The sequence below is a fragment of the Lonchura striata genome, chromosome 8 (assembly GCF_046129695.1).
Source record: "Lonchura striata isolate bLonStr1 chromosome 8, bLonStr1.mat, whole genome shotgun sequence".
NCBI classification, from domain to species: domain Eukaryota; kingdom Metazoa; phylum Chordata; class Aves; order Passeriformes; family Estrildidae; genus Lonchura; species Lonchura striata.
Genome location: NC_134610.1, coordinates 24,354,347 through 24,380,243, shown reverse-complemented (window position 1 = coordinate 24,380,243; position 25,897 = coordinate 24,354,347). Strand labels below are relative to the sequence as shown.

General features: G+C 36.2%; 1 protein-coding gene across 6 annotated transcripts in view; it reads left to right on the top strand.

The window, feature by feature from the left end:
* Nucleotides 1-25,897, top strand: part of PDE1A (phosphodiesterase 1A) — a 152,622-nt gene that overhangs the window by 76,068 nt on the left and 50,657 nt on the right. For 5 of the 6 annotated variants that reach the window (XM_021531327.3, XM_077785108.1, XM_021531325.3 and 2 more), the window contains exon 3: nucleotides 22,524-22,637. In XM_021531327.3, coding sequence (XP_021387002.1) covers nucleotides 22,524-22,637 — 114 coding nt within the window. Of the gene's footprint in view, nucleotides 1-5,439; nucleotides 5,684-22,523; nucleotides 22,638-25,897 lie in introns of those variants that run through there. The other variant, XM_021531328.3, reaches the window with a different exon arrangement.

Below are 25,897 nucleotides of genomic sequence, written 5' to 3'. Positions count from 1 at the left end.
CTCTTTCTTTCATTTAAGATTTAGGAAAAATAATGAAGGTGTTTTCCTTACAGTGAGAGATTGACTCCATAGATTTATGACAGGTTTTTTTTTTTGTTTTGTTTTGTTTTTTGTAACTGATATTAGTGCTGTGGTTTGTTCAACAAATCACTTAGTTACCTGCAAATACAGATCCATTGTATGGTAAGGGTTATTTTGTCATTTACCTGAGCTATGAGGCAAGGAAAGAAATGAGGTAAAATATGTGACTTTCCAAAGTAGTGGAATGCTTGCATTTTGCAATGACTCAGGACATTTTAAGTAATCCTGTTATTCCCATTTAACCATCTCATAGATTTGGAACAATTAACTAATCTGAAACCGTTATCTATGGTCTTTAAGCTAGACAGCCTTACGACCATGTTAAATGAAACAGAGTTCAGCAGAATGATGAATGCAAACATCAGAACTGGAACCTGTAGGAAAAGCCTTGACCTTGGTTTAAAAGCTAGATTTGGCCAGGCAGGTAGTTTCCAGTCACTGTGGCGCCTCGTGGCTGGAGTTTTGGGCAATGGAACTGAGTGCTGGACTTTCAGCATGCAGGAGAAACACCGGGCACAGAGTGGCAGGAATAAGTCTGTGAGCCAAGAGAGTTGTGTCCCATTTCCCATGACCGCTGGTACCTATCTTCTCATGTGCCTCAGTATCCCTATTTGTAGCACAGAGATAAAAGTTGGTGTTTAAGTCTCAGCTTGTTTATAAAATGTCACAATACCCTTGGATAGAAAGTGCTATGAAAATATAATCTATTTTACTAAATAAAACCCCACATTACCAGGCTCTTTTGCTTTGCTATCTTTTAGCCCAACTATTTTTTTATGCAAATATAGCATGTTAGCAAAAATGAAGAAGTTAATTCACAAGACATTAAGTACATTCTCATAGTGATGGAAATTCATGTGTCAGACAAACAGGTTTGTTTGTAAGTTCACTCCTAGCTTTGAGTGCATGCTTTGGCATTAAAACACGTTTAGTGGATTAATTTTTACTTTTAAATTTTCAGCAATTAAAGGAAAACACATTAGGAAAGCCTAGATAACCTACTGCTTGTATTTATTCAGCATAGAAAGTCTTAATCATGTATTCATTATAAAATATGAAGAACCACTTATTACTGCATTTATTTATATGCATTGCTGTCTTTTGCTCAAGACTGAATATAGCAGCAAGGTAGGTATAGAAGCTTGAAATCGCAGGAAGACAACAGAACCTCCTTCTTTACCCAAGGATAAGAAATTCTTAGGAATCCATTAAATTTATAATAGATTATTAATGGAGTCAGCTTTTCACATTGCACTGACAATATAGCAACCCTTTCCAAAGTGGCATATTTAGGGTGAGGACAGAGTAGATTACGCAGGTTATAAAATAAAATCAAATAGCTCGATTCTGTAGAGCTTTTAACTTGTAATTCTAAATGATGAAATATGACAAATTACAGATTACTTCTAAATGTATTTCTTTCAAGCCATTTGATGTTTGATAGATTTCTATTTTTATGACTGTTTTCAAGAAAATGGTTTCTTTTGCATAGCATATATTTCTTATGTGAGAATGTGCTTGCATTTTTTTTAGTTCCCTCTTTTAAGTCAAAATTTCCTTTTGATTTTGGAAAATTCAAAAATGTTATTTGGCATTTTCCATAAAATTATCAACTATTTCTAGAAGTGCTAAGTAACCTAAAATCACCACATTTTTATATCTGTTTTTCAAATTAACATAAATACTTTCTAAATTAAAACCAAACATTAAGCAGGTTTATGTATTTTTATTTGAAAGTCATCAGGTCAGATTCATAGTTTTAATATCACAACCTCTCCTTGTTCAAATCAATGAAAATTGCAAGATGCAGAGACAAAACGGATAAAAATTTCACTTGCACTGAATGTCCTTGCTTCGTAACTACAAAATACGAATGTTAGGGTTTTTTCACTTGTTCCCAACATATTTTTTTGTATTTTACCTTCCTGTTACAAAACTCTTCTTGCTGGGGAATGTGCAGGGTATGATTGTCCCTGACCTGGAAGGGAATTCCTGTCAGGACTCATGAGACTTCAGCACTTCAAGGCTTTGCAGCTGCCCTGTCCCAGCTGAATTGAAGAGTTTTCTGGGCAACCCAAGAGGCTCAGTCACAGTAAATAAGTAAGTGCATCTTTCAGCAGAAAGTGTGTCAGAAGTGGCAGGGAAGTTAACAATTAAATGGTGATGGTTATTCCTGTCTCAGAAAACAGCTGGATGAGACTTTGATATTTTCACAATTTTTTTTAGAAAATAGGAAAAATCATGGGAATTTTCATACATTTTAGCCACTCTTATGTTCCTCTGCTGATGCACCTGTTCTTTTTTTTCCATTTTTTTTTTTTTTGGTACCTGTTACTATGACAAAATTTCAGTAGTGCCAGTAGTATCTGGTACTTAGGCACAACTGTAATAACATGACTATGCCATGGTAGCTGAACCCTGAATGAGCCCTTTGGTCTTATCTGACTAACAAGTGACTTTTTAACCTCTAGAAGGACACTCAGAGATATATTGCTGTGGAGAATCTTTTCAGAGGTCACCAAGTGGTAAAAAGGATTTTTACAGCTATTGAGAGTTTGGTGACAAAGCAGAATCACAGGTGAAAAAAGAATATCCTCTTAACCTTTAGGTCTCCCTTTCAGCTGTCACTCATGTGATGCACAGAGAAAGCATGTTGTTCTATGTTGTTTCTTATGTTTATCCCAAACATATAACTTTTTCCAAATTCAGTTTGACTATAGGGGCTAAAAGCCAAATTTAGATAAAAACATTTGCTTGAAATAACTTTGGAATCTCTTAAAATTAGTATTATAGGGCACTTGGGTTTCTGGGAAGGTTTTATTTTGGGCTCTGGTAATGTGATATGGTGTGCTGTGCAATTCTACAGACAAAATAACTGGCATTATTTGAAAGGTTTAGTAGTATTTTCCATTGTTCACAAATGTGGCTTCGTCATTTGACAAATAGGGCTTCCTTCCTTTGCAAAGCTGCAAATATTACAATTACAGATTTGCACCAGAGCAAAGTGTTCTCAGAAGCACAGGCTGAACAATTTTGTCTCAGTGCTACAACAGCTGTGGTCAGGTGTGTGCTGCTGTGCAGCTGCCCCACTGTGTGGGGCCAGGGGCTCTTCTGTTGTCTTTAGGTGGGTGAGAAATCCCAGAAAGTCATTGGGATTTTAAAAGAGATGACACAGATACCTCAGTTATTGATGGGCCAATTTTTTGCTCTGTTTTATAGGCTCTTTATATGTTTTGATTGTTTCCTGAAAAATAAAGTGAGTAGTCTAATTTTAGTAGAACAGATTGTATAAAGATAGAAGGATGTGTTTATTTATATTACTTTTTTGATGACCTTTTAGGAGAAAACTTCTACATGGCAACAGTCATGTCATAGGCCAGAACCAAGTCAAATAACTTCTAGTAGCTGGGTTCTTTCTAAAACAGGCTAAGATAGTTGTATCTCACTTTTTACAGTGTTGAGTGAATAGAGGTAAAGGAACAGAATTGCCACCTTCTTTGATGAGGATCTCAAAAACAGCTTTGTGTGAACATATAAAGCTGCTACATTAAATACTTTCATAGATATCACAGATGTTTTCCACAGCCTGAACACATTTGTTTTCTAGTTTGTAGGGGATGAATTGAAATTGTGTTGACAAATGCTGTTTTCTTTAAAAAAGGAAAAGATACTAAGACTTTATGTATTGGGATGTTGAATGCAATGGTATTGGGCCTGTTCATACCTGCATAATGGTATTCATACCTTTCTAATGATTTTTAGAACATTGGGAAATGGAAAAATGGAAAAAAGAAAAGCATTATTGATCATCCCTTAAATAATGGTACTTGTACCATGGTCATGGCAAATAGCAGGGAGAGTGATGAGATGGATGTAAATTTTACATATGGAAAGATCTTAGGAAAGTTTCTGTGATTGGTTTAGTAAGTTCCTCTTACTGGCCTGTGGTATAAAGTGTCCTACATAAATTTTTGTCTGTAATTTTTTATAAAGGAAACTGGAGCTAAAGAAAGCTAAAACGTGTACCTCCTGTCAGATAGACTTTTGAAATCCCTGTGGTCCTAGTTAGAATAGGAATTCAGATGCAGTGTCATTAAGTGCAGGCAGAATTTTGATAACTAGCCATTTAAATGACTTAAGTTGTTTTTTTATCAGATGCTGATTCTTTTTCTCCAACTATAAGTGTTAGCTCAACATAAAAATATATGTCTCAAAGTCCAGTACACAAATTGGACTCTAAAAATATTATTGTTTTGCAAATTAAATGTTTTGGACTTCACATAAAATCATAGACCTAAAAATTGTGCTTGTTCATGGTAAACCATTTCTCCATTATATTTTTGGATTATTTCAATATAGAGTATTTTGATAAACTATCTTTTAAGACACTCTCATTTTATGTAGCTTTTTATTATTAGCTCATTTCTGAAAATTGGCTTTGAGATAACCATCACATTTAAACAAGTTTGTCATTTAGTTCCTTTTCTGTCCTCACATGAAAATAGATTGGTATTATTTCAAGGCATTTTAATGTCAAATGAACTGCTACCAAGAGAAAGACAGGTGAAAGGCTGAATTCCTGCTTTGTTTGTGATAAGCAGTGATATCAGTCATATTGGAGGGGTCAGGTACCATCTCACACAGCTGATAGTGAAAAAAATCTCAGCTGGTCTCTCCCCAGGGAACCACAGTGTGTGTCCTGGTTTGGAAGGGAGAGGGAAGCAGCTGGGAAGATTTAGTACTGGGAGACAGGAAAGAGGAGGCGGGAGCTCTTACACTGGAGCACTGACATGTTCCCTGGGTAACCTGGTAGTCAGACCTGCTAATTTATAAACTGGATTACAAAATAGAGTCCAAGATAGGCGATCAGAGCTGATTTGAGAAGAAAAAACAAAAACATCACCATAGATTTTATCTGATTGGTTTGGTTCCCATTTATGTTATAGCCAGTATGTTATTTGCCCAGCAGGGAAGGTGGACTAAATCTCTGCTGCTTTAGTACCATTCTGGTGGTGTAAAAGGTATGTGGTGTTAAGAATGTATGTTACTTTCCTATTCATATTACTTAAGCATCACACTTGACTGAGAAGTGGGATAAAACCTGGGTGCAGTAGAGATGGTGAGAAGTCCTTTGCTAAATCAGGTTATAATCAGTCACAAAAGGTGAGGAATCATACAAAGAAGGGGTGACTGTGCTCCTGACATGTCAGATAACTGCAGTATATATGTGCTTACTCTGTCTCTGGCTTTCTCTCTTTTTTCTGTTCTCCTCACGACACATGTATGAGACCAGGCTTTTTATGTCATACTGCAGCAGTGGCACCATCCCACACACTCTCTGTCTCCAAGAAATGTAACCCTTCTCTCGCTTGTCTTCAAGTAGATTTCAGTGATTTCTGAACTGAGTATCTTCTGCCTGAAGGAGCGTGTGTCTGCTTACCTGTAAAGAACTGACAGCCTAGGTTTGCATCAGTGCTCAGATACAGTATCTAGTGCCATTTGAGACACCCAAGGGTGCCTGAGACATCCACCCAGGGCTGGCAGATATGACCCAGGACCAGCAGGACACCAGTGCTCTTCTGGAGCAGCAGCTGGCGACCAGGTGAGACACTCCAGGGCATCTCCACTGCAGCAAGATGCCTGTCTTCGAGAGCTGATTTAAGCCTCCTGTTTCTGGGCATGCTGTATGATTAATATATAAAATGACTAATTAAGCTCCTGGTTTTGTTTTTGTTTTGTTCTGAGGCCAAGTTGCACAAATCTGTAATTACATCATCTTCCTCTGGCTGCTAATGGAATTGCTTGCACACGTAATTGCTGTGGGTAAAATGTACAGAACTGAGCTCTCCCTCTCTGAGTGCTCTGGCTAGGCAGCTGCTCTTCTTGACAGGAACTTTAATAAATGACAGACCATTCCAAATTTGTCTTGTTCACAATATTACAGAAACAAAGCCATACAATTTTTTAAGCCGGTAACTAAAAATGAACATGTATATTTTTGCACAGGAGGCTTTGCACTTCAGGGATTGTAAAGTCTTCTGTCAATTCTGGCAGCATACAATTTGTGAAGGAAGCAAAAGACTAGATTATACTGCATCTCTTTCTGAGACCAGATTTACATTTTGTGTGCCAGAACTACATTAAGCAAATCCTCTTCTTCCTTCTAAAGGAGCTAGCCAGCTTGTAGCTCTCAAGAATTTTCTTTTTTCAGGGATAAACATTACTTTGAAAACTTTTCCATGAACCTGGGTAGTGACCAAAGACAACAAATAATGGAACAGGAAACCATAATTCAATTCTTTACTATATAGAAAGCCTTGCAGATGACCTAACCAGCTTTTTAGAGGTTGATTTGGTTTTTTGGCTGCTGGAAATGGAAAATCTGTCTCTTTTGTTGTATTCTGTGTGCATTTAATCAGATTGTAATCCTCTCCTTAAATTCTGTGCCTACACTGCTTTTCCTTTTAGTTCAGAGAACAAGACAGAAAACCAGACTAGAGCATTCCCAGTGAAAGGGCTTTTGAACTTACAAAAGTTGCAGACTGAACTAGTGGCATGGCTTTAGATGTTTAGTATTTAGAGCAAAATCAGTATAAGAGGGACATTTCTGTTATTCCTTAAGCATTTCCTGTCTTGAGATAGGTATTTGTAGCAGTTAGGTATATAATAGCTTTATTATGAATGCTGCTTCCCCCCATACCTACAGTTAAGTATCTGTTTTGTTAACACTTTTTCAAGTCTCATTTAAGGTTTTGTTTCAATGTAATACCAAGAGCTGAAATATGTGCCAAGCCTCAAACCTGAAGGCAGACTGGATTGCCCTGTAGGTTGGCTCCCTTCCTTTGACCTCACTTGAGAAAGCACACAGGCAGCAAAGTAAATTCTGGCACTGTTTGCTGGGTCATGGGAGGAAGCCAATTCCTCCAGTACACTAGGTATAGGCAATTCCTTGGAAGTGCATCCTGTGCAGTAATACGTAGAAACATGTCTCAAAGAAAAGATATGAAAAGAAAATTGGTGGTTTACTGTGACAATGGGTTTTATTCTTGGCCTTTTGGTTTGGTTTGGTTTTGGTTTTGTCCCAATTATTTCCATCTTTGTGATCTCTGCAGCTGCCAATGGCTGTCTCTCTGTATCAATAGGTTAATGTTCAAGGGACCTTTTGGCACCATGCCAGTTATGATTCTTCAAGCAGTTTAACACAGTGTTTCTTTCTTTCTGATATTTATAGATATTTTCAATTGATGTGTGCCTCTCTAGAGAGAAAGAAATTAACTGAAATTTTCTGTCATTCTGTCAAAAATTACTGAGCAGACCAGGAACAAAAATCTGCATTCTGCCTTCAGGAATCTTTACAATTTCCACATAGTAAATACATCATGGTCCAGTTCTCCAGAACCTTTACCTTTTATAACACATCCAATAATCTAGAATATTTGTCTTTTAAATATACATTGGTAATACATAAAAAATATTTGCTGAATATAATAATTAATATTTATTGTATTTCTGTGAAAGAGGTATAAAAGGCAGAAACCTGAATCTGTTGGGTTGAGCAGATCTTTAGGTCAGGTACTTCCATGCACGATGAAAGTTTCCAGCATAAGACAGCTGTCCTGAGATGGCAATTTTGTGTCCAGTATAGTTGGCTCCGTAGAGTCAAATGCAGCACTAGATCAAACTTTGAAGGGGATAATTATTCTTTCTCTTAGAAATTGAACTAGCTGTGGTATTATAGTTATAATGAATATATATTCTTTTGCAAATAGCTCTTTTTCGAGGTGGCCTGAACTTAAAAAATGTGAAATTTGTCATCCTTTTTTGGAGCTGAAAACATGTTCACAGTGGTTTAAAATAATGTTGATAATAATTTATTGCTTAGATGTAAGAGGAAATTTAATTTTGTTAAAAGGAACATAAATGGGAACTTTATATGTTCGTTTATTTTCCTTGTGAATTTTTACAAATATGATTTCTGTTCCTCCTTCTCTGTCAGTGCTTTACTACCTGCTCCTCCATGAAAAGATGAGTCAATTGCCTTAATTATGTGCACGAAGAAACTACAGAATTGTGAATTAATATGCTTATTTTCATAGCTGGACATCCTGACTCTTATTCCATTCTGGTGTCCTGGTCTGAGAGTCCATGGGGCAGATTATCAAATCAGTAAGGCAGGGAATGAGGAGCAGACTGGGGCTGTTGTTGGGCTGCTGAGAGTTCTCCTGATAAAGCAGAATTGGCTGGTCTGTATTAGGTCAGCTAAGCAGGGGTCTCGTGTACTCAGTGATGTGGAGCAGCAGAACAGTCCTTATCAGATGGCCCTTATCAGATGATGCATGTGAGAATCAGCTGCTGAAGGCATAAAGTGCTTCTTCTGTCATGTACCACTCTGAACATTCAGAAAAAAAGTAAAGTGACTGCAAAAGGCTTCCACTTTCTGTGCTCTACTGATAAGAGGTTTTTGGCAATATACAGGCTTACTTTTCATAAGGAAATGCCAATTACTCAAACCCAAAAGCTTTTCTGATACTGTGCAATTTTCAGTGAAATTTTGCTTGAGAAGAACATTCATGCTCATAGCCTACTTGATGAAATCTATTTTATTTGGAAATAGCTTTTTTGTTTTCTTCCAGGGATATATTGAAAGGTCTGCAAAGCTTTTGTGCTTTTGTTTTCTGTATTAAGTTATATGAATGCCTATAGCCTTATTGTAAACATAAATGTAAAATACTACAATTGTGTCAAATCTGAAGGTGGCATGAAACAGGTAACTTTAGGAGAACCACTGTAACATTAGTACAAAATTAGACATTCTCATTTTAAATTTTAGGAGGATAACAAAATCCAGTAGCTAAATAAAAGTAGTCCTATTCTATTGGAGGCTGCTGTAGATGTTCTTACAGATCACATAATTACAGTGTGTAATCCAACAGTAGAGTAACTACTGAGACTTTTTGTTATTATTAGAGAAAGCACAACACCATTAATCCATCTTAAAGCAGTGTTTATATTTCTAATGATTATGAGCAGCTAGTCAAATGTAATGACAAGTCTAATAAATAGAAAATCCGTAACCATAATGAATAGGATTATCATGTTATATTTATCTTCTTTTTAAAATTCAAAACATATAAAAGGTCTGAAAATTCTCTTAACTGACTTTTATGGTGTTCCTATAATCCTATTTATAAAAGAAAAGATTCCAAGTTAATTCACTGATGTAGGTCTGCAAAATACTGTTTAAAGATTTTTCTATTTAAATAAGATTTAGGAGACAATATATTTTGGAAAAGTGCCACACTTGTGCAAATGTGGGATTGGGAAGTGCTGACAAGATTCAGAAAGGCAACTCAAAACTAACCTTATTTATCACAAGAAGACATTGGAGTAAATCTAAAGAAAAAGTAATTATAATTTCCAAAGCAGATCTAGGCCTAACATGTATTACATTTACACTGTTATAAGGGATGTTACTGAAAAACACAGTGAGGCTTAAGGTAGCATTTTTTCTACCACCAATGAAAGGAAAATTTGATTGCTTTATGGGACACCTGAAACTGTTAGTTTAAGACATATTTTTTAAACCTTCTGCTAGTAGATACCTGTAGGAGTTAAATGGTGCATGCATTAAAAGATTACAAAATCAAATAATTATTTTGTTAAAGATGATGTGTTTTCCTCTAAGGATATTTCATGTAATTTCAAAATCATTCTGGCATGTATCAAATTTCGAACTTTGAGGTTGTAAGAGGCTCTCCAGCATTTCAACAGAAACCAACTATCCTCATCAAATTGATTCTTGGTATATAACAAGACTGGGGCAAGGAAAGGGAAGGTTCTTCCCAGTGAAGTTTAGTGTTAAGTCACAAGTTCCTACAGTCTGGATATGTAGATGTGGGTATAGTAAGAGACAGCTTGGTACTCATGTTGTTTGAGAAATACTTGTATAATGAATCTCTCCTCTGTGTGTGGGAGAGCTGTTGTGTCTTGCAAGTCCCAGAGTCCTGCCTTACTGGCACCAGTCACTTGGCTCAGCTGCTTTAGGTGGTTTCAGGACTGAAATGTTTCTGAAGAGCACTGCAAATTAATTTAGTGCATTTAAAGCACGAACTGTGCGTCAATGGTGACAGCAGTAAAATATCCTTCATGAACTGTTAATCCATGAATCTTTATCATATGCACGGGGTATTAATGAATTCTCTCTCTGATGACTCTTGCCTGTCTTCATAACTGAAGTTGTTAATGGCTTTGTAATGAAACTTTTATATAAAATAAAAGTGCAGATAGTCTTCACTTAGAAAACATTCATTTTATTGTTTTCATGCCATTATACCAAAATGTGATAGAAAGCACGTGTGCTCATGTAAACTAATGGAACTCCTCTGTGTTCTGTGAGCTTCATGCCAGGTAAAATTCTGACCTGTGATGCCTGACAGAAAATCCTGTATCATTGCTAGAGCTGGACTCAGAAGACTGATATGTAGCAAGCTGCCCTGCCTTGTGACTTGACTGCTATATACTTTCAAGGGTGTTTCTTTCATATTGTAGATAAATATGGGGAAAAAATTATCAACCAGTACTTATAAACTTAAACTGAAGCTGTGTATTAATAAAATTCCTCACTATAGGAGCTATACAGCTATGTGTAGGATATTTTGTAGGCGAAAGGCAAGGTGAATGAAAATGCCCACTTAATGATGTTACTCTTCAGTTCACCACTTTGGCATGACTCTGTGACTTCAGGGAATTGAATGGCAGGAAAAAAACCTCAGCCAGACACCAAGAAATGAAAATAGAGAAGGCCAGACTCAGTTTGGAGCAAAAGTGTCAAGGAACATAAGTGAGGAAGGCCTACAGGGTAAGGCCAGCATACGGACCCTGCACAGGAGGTGGCCAGGCCCTGCCCTGCGGGTCCAAGCCAAACAAGCCCGGGCAGCCTCCGCCCTTGGCTGACCTAGGAACGTGTGGTGGCTGACCAGAATGGTGAGATCCATCTCATTCACTGTCATTTTCACATTGTCTTTCCAGAGTGAAATTGCACAGACTGTGAACACTCTCGCTAACCCTGAGCTCTTACTTTTGAGGTGTGCTTGGCTAAGGCACACATGATCACCCCCACTGACCAGAGCCGAGCTGCTCATCAGCATTGCACTTGGGTCCCCTTTCTCCATCCTCCATCCAAGAACATCCTGCGTTGCATATTCATGGCATCATGTAGATATCGGCAGGTGAAACCAATGTGTTGGTGGGAGACTACTGAACAAGGCACTTTCTCATTTGCATTAATTTTAGGAAATTTAACTGCTGTTGAATTTGCTGTATTATCTCTCTATGATCTTTCTTCAAGCACTCCTTTGTGATCAATGCCTGGACTGTTTGCTACTGTATTAAAACTGGCCTATTCTCCTTGAAGCAGGCTTTCTGTACTGAGTAATGGTGTTTTAGATTGAAGTGAGTAACTTGATTTTGAAACTGAGAATTCCAATTAAAAATATGCTGCAGTAAAGGATCAGAAAAGTAATGGAAAATGAAACAAGGCATTGTTTGAGAATATGACAGGAAAATCATAGTATGTAGTTGCACTTTCTAAGAAACTGTTTTATTACCTATTTTGCTTTTGTACACACAGACTTTTTCCTTAGTAAATGTGTAAACATTATAATATTAAGTCAAGAACTGACTGATTTTCCATTTTAAAATTAAAATATAACCAAGCTTTTAACTTGAAAGGAATGGCAATGCTTTGTAGAGAAACTGAAGGATAGTGATTCATTCAGTAGAGCTATGAAAAATGAAGTAAAATTTGGGAATGTTGTTAGTCATGACGGTAAGTGACTTGAACCTTTCAGGTTAGATTTCACACCCCTGGAGAAGAACATTTAGGGATGTTGTACTGTCATCACTTTGAAGAAGTCACATTTTAATTTCTGCATCCTCAAAAGAGACAGACATTAAGGATAGAAGGTGGGTTAATTAAAAGGTGGGTTTGAAATTTTCTTATAAACAACTTCTAGCTAGAAGCCCAGTAATTTTCCAGCTGAAAGCTCTTTCTGATAAACAGAATATTTTCAAGCCATTTCACAAGTAATTAAACATTGGTGGATGTATTAGTTCTGTGGTTAATTTTGAGACCAGTTTAAGCCTTCTTATAGAAAGTAATGGGGCAGTGTATAATTTAGCAACTAATATGATCCATGTTGTTTTGATCATGAATATTCTATAGATATTGTCATGATCAATTTGAAAACTAGTTTCTAAATTTTCAATTTAATCTGCTTATAATATATGTAAAGTGTATATAAACAGGCCATTCTTACAGAATGTAGGGAAAAGGTTCACCTGCTTGATCCTTTCCTCTTTAAAACATTTACATGGCTCTCAAGTGTTTAAGCTAATCTGATGTTCTACTTCTCATTACCAAGACCTGCTTTGAAGTACTTTATTTGGCAATTCTTCAGCAGAACATTTATTTTTAACAATTCCAAATGCCAGAAGTTAGTTTCACACATAGCATAGAGTGCTGAATTCTAGCATCTCCTATTTTTTCCCTACATTTAATTGCAGTATTGCAGTTTTAAATAAGAACCCTATTCATATTTTTACGTTGCCATATACATTACATGTACTTTCTTCTTTCTTCAGAACCACTGAGCTGGTAATGATTTTACAGCAAAATTGTACTGTAATTACTACAGCTGTTGTGCTAAAGCATTTAAGTCTTGCTCTGTCTTTTGAATGAAATTTTTTTTTTAGTGAAAATACATTTGTTGAAGCTGTTAATTATTCAGTAGAAAAGACATCTCAATTAAGGTGGTGGTATTTTTTCTACAATAGTTTAGGCAGACTAAGATAACTCTTAAATGAGTTTTCGCAATAGTCTGTAATAGTTCATAGTGAAAATATTTGGGATTTTTACATTTTACAATTTTATCCCAGAAATACAGATCTGTACTTGGTTCCTCAGAACCCATGATACACATTAAAAATAAAATTCAAGATAAATTGGTTCTGTCATCCCATCTGGAAGGTGTGATTATATATTAAAAGTAAAACTTTTATACTTTAGTACTTCAAGTCTTTAATTATAAGTAGGAAAGGACGACTTCCAAATCCACTGAAAAGTGAGAGCTTGGATCAAAGTAGGATTATTTTGGTGATTGTGTTATCTGTTAGTCCAGCTGAACCAACTACCCTGATTCATCTGACAGCACAGCTGTACATGCACAGGATCATCTGATTGTGTGAAAAGACTTCAGTAGAACTGATGTAAAGTGCCTTGAAGTGAAACTAGATTGTTTTGACAGCAGCAGGTTGAAGAGATGTTGTTACCCATACTCTTGTGCTTTCAGACATGGGAGCAGGTGGGGCAACTTTTCCAAGAAAAAGGAGATGGGATGGATTGCACAGTAATAGCTGGGGCACCACATCTGACAATGTACTTAGAGCATGGGGACTGCCATTTCAAAAACCTCTTTTTCTCTACTGCTTTCTTATACAGGCCTTCAGGTAACCTCTGTTCAGTTAATATGTTATCAGCTCTCAGCTGTGTGTGTGTTGAGAGAAATGCAAGTTGGCAAGAAACAGCTGGACAAGGCACTTGGTGCTGTGGTTTAGCTGGCAGTGTGGTGTTTGGCCAAAGGTTGGACTTGATGATCTTGGAGGTCTTTTCCAGCCTTAATAATTCTGTGATTCTATTGCAAACTAAGCAACAAAATACTTCATGCTCTGTCCAAGGAAGTCAGCAGGTCAGAAACAAATATAAAGTAATTTATAAATAGGCACAGAGTCCCCAGATTGCTTATCAGGATAAAGATTCTACATTTGCAGGTGTTTGATGTCTCAAAAAATCTGTAACTATTAAGCAAGAAATTTAAGAATCACCAGAATTGTTAGCTGTTAGGATTTAGCCACATTTATAAAAGTTGACCTCTTATTTGCAGCAAGGACATTCTGTCCTGGTTCTAATTTCTGCTTCAGAAAAATAAAAATGTTAATTATATACCAATTATATAGTATTTACTGTAGTTTGATTCCACATAGAAATCATAGAACAAGCTGTCTTTTTAATATTCCTGTATTATTTGCTCATATGTTATTTTATCAAGGAGCGGAAAGGATTCTTGTGCTGTCACAGTTGAAGATCCTTTGATCATAGTTGAAGATTTAATCATTGGGCAATGACATTATTTTAGTGCTGAACACTTACCAATCTTGTCTCCTTAATGGCTGCAAAATTGCACCAAAAAGGCTTTCAAAAGCAATGACAGCAATATATTTTCTAAGTATTAGCATACAAAATATTTTCAGTACAAAGTTACCAGTTCTGGTTAATGCAGTTTTAAATCAAAGAATTTCAGTTGGATTCTATATGGTAGCTTGTTATCAATATTTCTAGAAAGACTTTTTTACTTCTTTGCATGCCCTTTTAAAAGGATGAGTATCAACATGTACCAGCCTACATTTTCTGGTCCTGTGGACTGAAGGAGATAATGTGCCTTTTAGCAGCTTTGATCACTGTGCTCAAAGCTTCTGTCTGTAGGAAAAATAAAGCTTTTTAAAGCATTATTGGAAATAAGGGCTTTGTGCCTTTTCTGTGTGCTTATCACAATAGTTCCAATAAGTTAAACATATCAAAGGTTAGCCATCATCTTCAAGCACGATTTTTGATAGATGAGGAGTTTACATTTGATTTCCCAGCTTCTTGATAGTGAATTCAGCAAGTTCATGATGAAGACATTGAGACATCTTGTAGTGTTTGGCAACTTCAAGATGAAATATTTTTATCTAGGACCCTATATAATGTATAGATAATTCAGGAAAACCTTGTGGGTTAAATTTCAATCTTCAGACAAAAATAGATATTCAGCGAAAGTAATTAAAATAATAATTTTCAATTTCCAAATCACTCCTATGTATATTTGTTTGTCTTTGATTTCATGGATTGATTGTGAAATGGGAATGTCAAATAATGGAAATATACATTGAGACAGTAGAAAGAGATATAGTGTTTAGGGTAAGGAGAATAGTTGGTTACTTATTGGATCTAACAATAGATAGAGAAAATATTTATACATACTAAGTAATTTGAAGTTTGAAGATTTTTGATTAAGCTTCAACCCAGAAAGAAATTGGATAGCAGAACCAAATAAGTAATAATGATGGTTCTTTAGTAAATGTGAGAAAAAAGTTTGAAAGACACTTCAAGCTTGGCTAAGTTCATTCTGTAGCTTGGGTGTGCACAAAGGATGGTTAGAGAAATTCAAATGTGTGAGAATTCATGATCATGACATATAATGAATGTAATGGTGAAAGTGACTTTTGGGAGAGGTTGAGTAACTTGGGGAGGTGTGAGAGACAGCAGGGAAGAGCAGCAGTACCAGAGACCCAGGCAAGCCTCCTCCTCTGGGGTGTCTCTCCAGTGTAGCTGGAGAAGATTATGGAGGATGGTGAAAAGTTACAGTGCTGCAAATAGCAGACCTTTAGTATCACTGGGGTCATGACACTGGTGGCTTCTCAGGCAGTTGAAATTTGTTTTATTAGGTTTGTTGAGAATTATGCAAAAGTTAAAAAATGCATTTGAGACCTTAAATTGGTTTTTGGTTTCAGGTGGAAAACCTGTAAAACTCCATGGTGTTCTGTGATTTCAGCTGGGTGCTAAAGCAAATGTAGGAATTTTGCTAACACTTGTTTAACCTGTTACTAAATGAGACACAATAATTGTGTAGTATTAGAGTGGTAAATATTAAATTTATAGGATAAGGTAAAATGAATTGAAGCCTGATAGAGAATGCCTGTCTGAAGGAAAACCATTTCATCTTGCATAAAAAGAATATTTGAACAGCCAAGACAATTATATCACCATAAAAAAGAGTATTATCATTAAGAGAATGTAAAATTTGGTGTTGCTATATAGCTGCACAACTTCTATTTCAATTCTTCAATATGGGATTCAAGTTTTGATATATCAAAATGTTGTCTGAATTACCAGCATGGTCAATATTTTCTAATAACTGAATCATAATTACAGATCAGTGTGTACCACTTAAATGCTTAAAATAATCATGAAATTCATGTGATTCATGAAACCCTTAGCAACCACACGACTTCCTGTGCATAAGCTCAGACACAGCAGTGGCTGAGAAGTAAGTTCATAAGACATATTTGCAGCACTTTCTTGTATTTCTCCACGTAAGAGTTTATTCAGAACCCCTCTAATCAGAAGAAATATTAGGTAACTGCATTTGGAGCTGCATTTTTTATGATTTCAAGGAAGTGAAACACACATTAAGGTCTGTGTTGAGAGCTGCTTGTTCTAACCCTTGTTCCCCATTGATATGCTGGCCTTACCTTGCTGGGCAAAATATTTCATATTTCATTGATTTTCCCTGACAGAGTAAAATACCTTGAAGGAAAGGTTAGCCATCTTGAAGTTGGGATAATTGGCCATTTCATTACTGCAGGTAGGAGCAGGGGAACAGGAGTGGCAATCCAAAGGGATCACTTCTGAATCTTTGCTACCATACTATGTATATTTCTTCAGAACCTCATCTGTTTGAATTTGTTGGATGGAATGGTGTATTTATACAATGCTTTATTTTATACATGTATGTTCTTAATAGAAGCATGTAGAATTCCTATTATACCAATTCACATAACAATAATTGAAATTTGGACCATTCATATAGGGAATTTTAGAATTCAAGTGAAATAGTGATATTTTTAATTTGCTGTGATTTCCCAAGATGTGGTTTTGCTGTTTCTGTTTTGTATTCCTCTTTATTCAAATACTTTCTTGAATCTCAAACAGGTATCTAAAGCAACTTGGACTGTGGGATGGGGCTATTTTTAATAGATTAGCTGAACTACTTATTGTTCATGAGTTGGACTTCTTGGATATTGACCCTTTTTAAGAGCATTCATGTTTGGGTGAGGATGTAACTTCTGCCTTGGAAAGCTGAGGAACTCCTGAGTGAGCAATGCTTTCTACAGATGAAAATTATTCAACTGATCTTACAGGAATCACTACAGGTAGCAAAGCTGGTTTGTGGTTTTTAGAGGAAAACGTCCCCCTTCCCCAAAGTTTTCAAAAACGAGTGATGTTTAAACTAACAATCCATATTTCCAGGATATTGTTACCTTCTTCCTCTTTAATTTTAATTTCACATTAAATATCAACCCATTTTTACTTTGTGATGTTCATTTAGAGGGTCAAATCTCTTTTATAATAATGTTTACAATAATCCACTTAATTTTATTGTTCAATACTAAATAGCTCAAACATGGAACACTTGTTTCCAGAAAAAATTATCTTTTTTATGTCCTTGAACTTTTTCACACATTGTCACAATTGTCACAGCTAGGCTTTTCTTAATTAGTTCATGAGAAGATAATGATTTACAACTTGGAGTTGATCTAACCAACACAGATAATTTTTTAACAGCACTGTGAATATTAATATTAATAATTATGTCTATTTAATTGACAATAGCATGTGTTTATTATTTTCAAATAATTACCTATGTGTTCATTGCCCATCTTCAAGTGACTTTCACTAATTTCAAAATTTAGAAGGAAGCAAGGTTAGTCTACAGTTTAGTTTTTACACTTTCCCTTAACAGGAAAAGGATTTATTTCACTTCCCCTTTAATAGGATCTGTGGCAAATGCCAGCTTTTTTTTTTTTTTTTTTTTTTTCTGTTCAAAGTTTCCAAAACAGTTTTAAGTGAAGTCCAGATGTGTAAGTCTGTTTCTCTGCAATGCTCAGTGGTGGGGAGACTCACAAGGCAAATAAAGGCAGTTCAGGGAAAGTAGGCAGAGGGCCTTTTTCTCAGTTTCAGAAGTTAACTCCTGGCTGAATTTTCCTCTTCTGGTTCTTAAAGACTCCTAAGCTGGACCTTTAACACTGATTTATTCTCAGTGATTACTAGTAATTTATTTTATCTTAGAAATAGGAGTGGCAGCTGAAAAATTTAATCTGAAATTGAAATCTTCCAGGTTGTCTGCCTCTCTACTTTAAAATCTCCCTTCTTAAGTAATGCCATCCTTGCACCTTTCTTTGTTAGCACTTTGGCCTGTGTTTAGGACAGTTATTCAGTTATTCAGACATACTTCTCTCATTGGATTTTCCTTGGTTCCATAGAAGACTTTCTCATGAGGACATTGCAAAAAGTCATATTTGATCACTGATTCCTTACCTTTTTAAATTTTTTTCTTCTTTTTCCTCTTTGTAGTTACCAAACCTGTCTTAGGAAACTTTCTGAAATATTATAACATCACAAAATCTATCCTCAGTTAATTTGATATAACCCCAGAAAGCTACAGTAGATTTAACAAAACTTTAGTTCAAACATGGGGGAATTTTAGTGGGGAAGTTTGAAACAAGTGAGTTGTGGTTATGATATTGTTAATCAAGAAATGCTTCTTCATCTCCCAGTAAAATCCTTTCTTCCTCTGATTTTCCCATGTTGCTGGGTGGGCCTGAAGGATTTTTGTCCACAGCTTGACAGTGGCATCAGCTGCACAGAGAGGTGAGGACTGGAGAAACATGGACCCCAGTAAGATCACAGACATATTATTGAAGAGAGATGGGAGCAGAGTGCATTTGGATTGTCCACAAGAGCATTTAATCCCACAGCACTGTTAATGATGTTTACCCAAGATGACAGAAGATGGTTCTCCACCCACTCCCTTTATTAATTGCAGATGTCTCTTTCTCCCTTACAGACTGGGGCTGCTAGTTTTATAATGCAGTTTTCAGGTGTCCTGAGATACATAATCGTTTTTTCATGTTTTTTATCTCATTAGTTCTGCATAACATTTTCTTTGCATCTTAAACCTGTTCAAATAGTAATTTTTTTCTCTTTTACAGAATAGCTCCTCCAGTTTTTTCTCTTTGCAGTCTATTATTTCTTAGCACAGTTCATAGGCTGGGTAATGCAATTACTTCCAGTTTTAAGTAACACTTCAGGTTTTAAAATACTATTTCTAATGTCCATTTTCAATTTATGACAATTAAAAGAAAACAAACAAAAATCCTCCTGGTACAGCTGGAGAAATAATTACTCTTAAATTAACTTTCCTTGTTCTTTTCATAAGTTTCTTTGTCTTGTGGAATGGGGGACTGTGGGTGTGTCAACACTTGTTGCTTAGTCTTATAAATTAATGTTTATTATTTGCTAAATTATTAGTTTCATTACTGAAATGTCAGTTCCTAAGCCCTGTGGCTATTCACTTTAATGCAGAAGACACTGAGTATGTTCAGACCATTCATATAGTGCTATAACCCACTTAATTTTGCTGTGTTGGAAGTCAGTTTTTCTAACATCTGGGGTAGACTTCATTAGTGTCACATGACAAGTGCCTGATCTGTGACAAAATGGAAGGATTTTATTGTTTCCAGCTTCCTAGGGGGGACCTGTGCCATCGACAGAGACAGTTTTTTCTTGGAACTGCACAGCAAAGTTTGGGCATGCAGGTTTCCACAAAGGACATTCCACTTTGATGTTGTGAAAGCATAATGCACCAGGGCTCATCAATGAGGCTGATTGACCCGTTAAACTGTTTTTTCCAAGAGTTTTTGAAATCTCCATGCATTCAAGGTTTGAGCAGAAATACCTGTGAGTAATTTTATCTAAATTTGAAGTTATACCTATCTTTGAGGTTAGCTCTGTCTAGAACAAGAGCTTCTGGAGGTCCCTTCCAACCAAATTATCCCTTGATTCTATGATAGATCTGCACTAGGTCAGCTAAGGACTCCTGAGGACATCTTCACAAAGGGTGATACATGAGAGAAGGTCACTTGTAGCCTTCTGTGAATTTGCAATATCTTCTGAATCACTTTACATTTGCCTGTGCAGTGTTTCCAAATGATCTGGTCTGTTACTGTGTTCTGCATTCGTCCTAGAATTTGATCTATACCCACAGGGCTAGTTACATCTGTTGACTGTTACATCTGTTGACTATGCAGTGAGATATTGCAAGATCATTGTGGCTTAAAGGCTCCCCCAGGGACTAATTTCCACCTACAGGCATAAAAAAAATTATTCCAAATACCTGTCATCTGATCTATTGCCCCAGATAATGAGGAACCACTGGAAATTGGAGGATTTTAATCTGTTTTAAGCTGATGTTCTACCAGAGCCTGGTCCCCTGCTGTGCAGCGTTACAAATTTATTTTTGTATATTTGAAAACAAGTTTTCGATTTTATTTATGCTCCCACTTTGGAAAGTGTGATTCAGAGATGTGCTCAGTAAAATATGGAGGGAGCAGTGGAAGTGACAGAAACACCCTACAGCTATTTGCAAGCAGTGGCACTGATGCTGCCAGACCCACCTGGGCATTTTGGCACTGGTGCTTAGGAGGGGCTGTGTGTGTGTTTGTGTGCAGTAGCGAGCAGCACACACCCCAGGAGATGGCTGTGAACAGCCTCCTTCAGCCTGCAGGTACCTCTGAAGTGGATGAAGTTATGTATGGTTATTTCTGTGGAGGAGATGAGCTCCCAGAGTATTTCGTCTGCCCACATAATTTCTCTGAGAAAATTTTCTAATGCAATGCTTTCTATTCCATTGATATGCAATGCACTGTGTAAAATGCCAGGTAAATATGGTTGCTAAGAGCCTTATTTGTTGCATGTGCTAGGCTAATTTGAATTGAATTAAGGCTTTAGAGAACTGAGGAGGTTGGTCTTAAAACCCCATTTGCTGGAATTATCTTTACACATTTGAACATAATAGTACTTAGGCCAAAGAAATATGTAGAAAAACACCAAAATGGTTTTATGATAGAACAGTGCTTTCCAAGTTTATGAATTTTTTTCAGATATCACTGTAATTTTGTTATTTATAAATTTTAATTAGGTCCAATCAAATATTGTATGCACACAATGAAAATAATATATAGTATATATATGTATTAAATATATTATTATCACAGAATCACAGTTAGGTGTGTTGGAAGGGACACATGAGGGATATTGAGTCCAACTCATGGCCCTGCACAGGATATCCCCAAGAGTCATGCCATGTGCCTGAGAGTGTTGTCCAAACACTTGAATTCTACTAGGCTTGGTGCTGGGACTGTTTCCCTGGGCCATTCCCATTCCAGTGCCCAAACACTCTCTGGTTTAAGGATCTTTATCTGACATTCAACCTAAACCTCCCCTGACACAACTTCAGGCCATTCCCTTGGGTCCTGATCCTGTCATTACGGAAGAGATCAGTGCCTGCCCCTCCTCTTCCTCTCATGAGGAAGTTGTAACTGCAGTGAGGTGTCCCTTCAGGCTTCTCTTCATGTAATAGTTGCATATTTTGTGTATGCTGGTGCATGTCATACATATGATCTTTTTCTGAAAGTGGTTACTTTAATGCTGAATCAGTTTCACTGCACTTTTTATCTAAATGCTCATTTCACAATTTTTCCTGCACATAAAGAAAATTATTTAATGGAAGTTATGTAAAAATTATGATATAGCCTTAGTTACAGAAATCTTTATTTTACATGATACAAAACTGCAGACTATTTCTACTCAGAGATAGAGCACAGAAGGAAGGAAAATACCTATACTTTAAGCATCCATTTAGTCACACCTCTGCATTTTTACTGATAAGGTTTTAATTTTACTCCAGTGCTTTATCTACTCTGTATGGTTAAATTGAGCAGTGTCAGAAGTGTTCTTGTCAGCAGAGTTTAGGAAAAAATCTAGTATTCAAGAAGTGTATCTGTGGAAGAGTGTTGCTGCCGAGACATGAGTTGATGCATTACAAAATCCCCTTTGGGCGTATCCATGTTTATACTGTAAAACAAAATCCTCAAAACTAAAAGTTTAAAACACACTTGGGAATATTTGGATTTTTCTACTGCCATGGGCACTACCTTTCCTCTGGTATAAAGATGAATTTATTATAAACACAGACACAACAGACTTCCATATTAACTTACACTAGTAAGAATGCAAATTCTGCAGCAAAAACATACTGGAGGCCTAAATAAAAATTAAAGACATTTAAGTGAAGAAAAATCAGTACACCATGGTTATAAAAATATAATTAACTACCTAAAAATGGAAAAAATATACTAAGACAACACGCAAAAGTAATTTTTATTAATTCTTTTAAATTAGAGTCTGAGGCATAATGGTTATGTTTCAAATCAATAGGAAATTGCTTTGATGATGGTTAAAATGTCCTCTCTGACTTTCTGGAATGAATAAGACATTTTTTAGTACACCTTATGAATTTAGCAAGCTATCAAAACATAAAACCAGTCTGTGTTAAGTGCATTCTAAGTCTAGATTTTCTTAAACCAAGACAAGAGATGGAGTGATGGTCCTTGGCTCTACATTGTTTTGTTTGTTCCAATGTTTCAATTAGAAAATGAAATCACTAAATTTGCTAGAATTATCACACTGATGGTTTTTTTTGTTTGTTTGTTTGTTTTTTTCACAGATTAAGATGCTTGGTAAAGCAGCTGGAAAAGGGTGACATTAATGTGGTGGACTTAAAAAAGAATATTGAATATGCAGCATCCGTGCTGGAGGCAGTTTATATTGATGAAACCAGGTAAGTCTGAGGGGGAAACAAAATGGAAAGAATGTTGCAAATTGTATTTTAGAAATTAGGTCTTTGCATGAAATTGTCACTGACGAGAGCTGAAAGTCTGTGCACATCAGAAGCGTTTGTGGCTCTTGGGTCTTTTATGACAAAGTTAAGGCAAGCAAGATTCCAAAGGTCAGATGTAACTGTTGTCTGGAAAGAAATGCTCTCAGAAATGAGTCAGAATAGCTGGTCAGTAAATACACAAAGGAATGAAAAGCTGTGATTTATTTTATAATGTTTGATGCTTAATTTCTTTTTATTGTTGGCAGTATGACTGGCAATCATGTGTGTTAATTCCAAATAAAATAGAAGTTCTAAGTATTTGGCTTCATAAAAGAGTTTTAAGATATGGACTGTATTGAAATTAGCTAGCTGATTTGCTGGTTTTCTTTCTGCATGATGACCTTTCCAAGTTTTTTCTAAGCAGAATGGTCTTGGAAAGCTTTCTGCCCAGACTTCCTCGGTAGCACTGGAGCGTGCAGTGCATGTCTCAGTTTTACATTTGAGAATTATTTCATGGACCACCTCTCTCTCCATGGTGTGTGCCCTCCCCTTGCAAATCTGACACAGTGTTTGATACAGTCCTTGAAGTCCTGCTTCAAAGAAAAAACACTGGCTATTCCTCCATACACCTCCCAAACACTGGCATTAAATGGGTGTAGTATTCATGGCTCTTTCTGAGTGGTAGTGCTAAAACCAAGAAAATAAATTGAGATTTACTTAATTTCTAAACTGAGGCAGCTTCTGTAGAAATGAACAGTAGTGTCACAATGAGGAATACAGTCTTTCTGGCTTTGTGTGGGAATATCAAGACTAATAGTAGGCATTTTATGCACAGAGAAAACAGCTACCACTGAAAATACATAGGCTCTGGCAGCAACAGGTGCATTGCTTTTGCTGTAAGCAAATCTTTAAATTAGCTAATTGCCCTCATAGGACTTGACAGCAAGATAATAAAAATACCCAAAAGAAAACAAACACATGTAATTGTATAATGATTGGCAAGATTTTCATAGTCCTCTGGTTATTTTCTTAATTCTAGGGCCACTATGTCCTCATAATGGTGACTATTTTCAAAAATTCTATTTCACTGTATCAGTAAAGTTTTTTCTTCTGGAGCTCACTGCACAACGATGTTTAATTACATTTATTTATTGCATCCTGTATTTTACAGAAAATTCTGACTTTCCACTATACTAAGTCAGGAAATACTTGAGACAGGTATCTTGCTTTGCTCTTATTTATTAAATACTTGTGTTCACCAAAGAAACTTGAGAGTTTGTGGACCTACCAAAATTTTGTAGCATTCCTTATATAGATGTGCATTAAGCATACATTTTATGTATATCTTTTGATACCTATATCTGTATTTATGAAGAATATATGTAAACATATAAATCAAATTCTACTATAAATAGTAGTTAAAAGTGAGACTATAATGAAACCTAATTTTCTATTTTTATTCTTTTAATTTTAGTGGTTTGTACTTCACAATTATAGCTCGATATTGTTCCTTTTGGTTTGCAGTATTTGATTTTGGTTTTAATTTCTTGTCCTTGGACTTATGTAGTCCCCATGAAATTCAGAATCAGTATGATGAGTTTTTTAACCTAGTGTTCTTTGTGTTAATTTTATCTTAGAAATGTAGACTGACCCTCCACATTTTAGTTGGACAATGTTATGTATGGGTCTATTTTAAATTTTGAACATTCCCCATTAAAAACAATTGTAAATGGTAATCTGTAAAATTTGTAATTTACCAAAAATTGCAAATTGTAAATTTATTGTGAGGCTGGGAAACAGCATAGTTGCCATTGGTACTTTCATAGTAGACTCTTTTCCATGGCAAGCTGCAAAGATAATAATGTTTTAAATAGCATGGCCATTATTCTGTAATCTAAGTCTACTCAGAAATGTAAGCACACAAAGAGGGTCTCTAGAGCTCCTGGGAAGCCAATCCTTAAGGAACAAAGCAGTGGATCACTGAGTCAAATGGAGGCTGAGTTAGCTTGCTTGTGTGGTTGCATTTGTCCTTGTTCCCACCAAAGAATACAGGTTGTCTTGTACAGAGCTACTTCTGTAGGAGTCTGGAACTGAGTTAATTGCACTCATTGGTAGATTGGAAATAATAGTTTAGATCATAAGCAAGAGGGTCTGTTCCTGCTGAGCCTGAACATGGAATTTTGAACATCAAATAACTTCAGTAAGTTTCTTACATATGAATTGCTTTCAGTCAATGTCTGCACCTCATGTGAAAATACCCATGGCTTTCTGTTTTAAGACCAGCATTGATCCCTGGATTTTGTCCTGATGAATTTACTGCCCCAATGCTGAAGTCTCCAAACAGACGAAGACCTCAGCTTCCACCAGCAATCTAAAATTGCATCCTGTTTGTGGTGTTCTCTTCTTCCCCACTTTTCTGGGCAGCAGACCTCAATATCAACCTGAGGGAAATGTCATTTAAATATCTCTATAGACAGGAGTAGCAATAAGCAGAGAGTTTGTTACTTGAATCCTCTTAACTCCTCTTTCTGTTCTGATATATTTGCTATGAAACAGGATGATGAAATGCTCATGATAGTGGTCCCTCACGTATTGCTGTGTCTGTGCAATTCTTCACAGACACAGAGAAGAAAAAAGCAAAAAGAAAAGTTAGAACTAAGGTCAATAAGGAGATCCAAGTATGATATATCTCACAGAACTTGGTCAGTAATGTAGCGAAAGATCACAGAAGAACCTTGTCTGTTCCACAGCTCCAGGAAACCACCACTACTTAAAAAATAAATCTCTGGCATTATTATGGCAAAACCTCTTTTCTCTTTATAAGCCTGAGGGTTTTTTCAGTGAGCAGTTCCAATTTCTTCCAGTAGAAGATACCCATTCCCCCCCACCCCCGTCCCCCCCATATGCTGTTACTTCATTTGAGTTTCTTGAAAAGCCTGTATCTTATTTTAAAGTTGTGTGTGCACATGGAAGGACATTCAAACATGTATGTTGATGGCATATTGAATCTTTATTTAAAGTGCAACAATCAGATGCAAATAGCTGTAGAATTCACAGAATTTGGCAGAGGATGAACTATTTTTTTCAGGTCCTCTGATTTTCCCTTTGTCTGCTCCTGTGTTTCTCTACACAATAACATTTATCTGAGAATTTTTTGTAACTGTTTGCCAATACTAGTTTCTATTCTTGAGCTTTCTAAAACTCTGTGGAGCTGGGTTAGG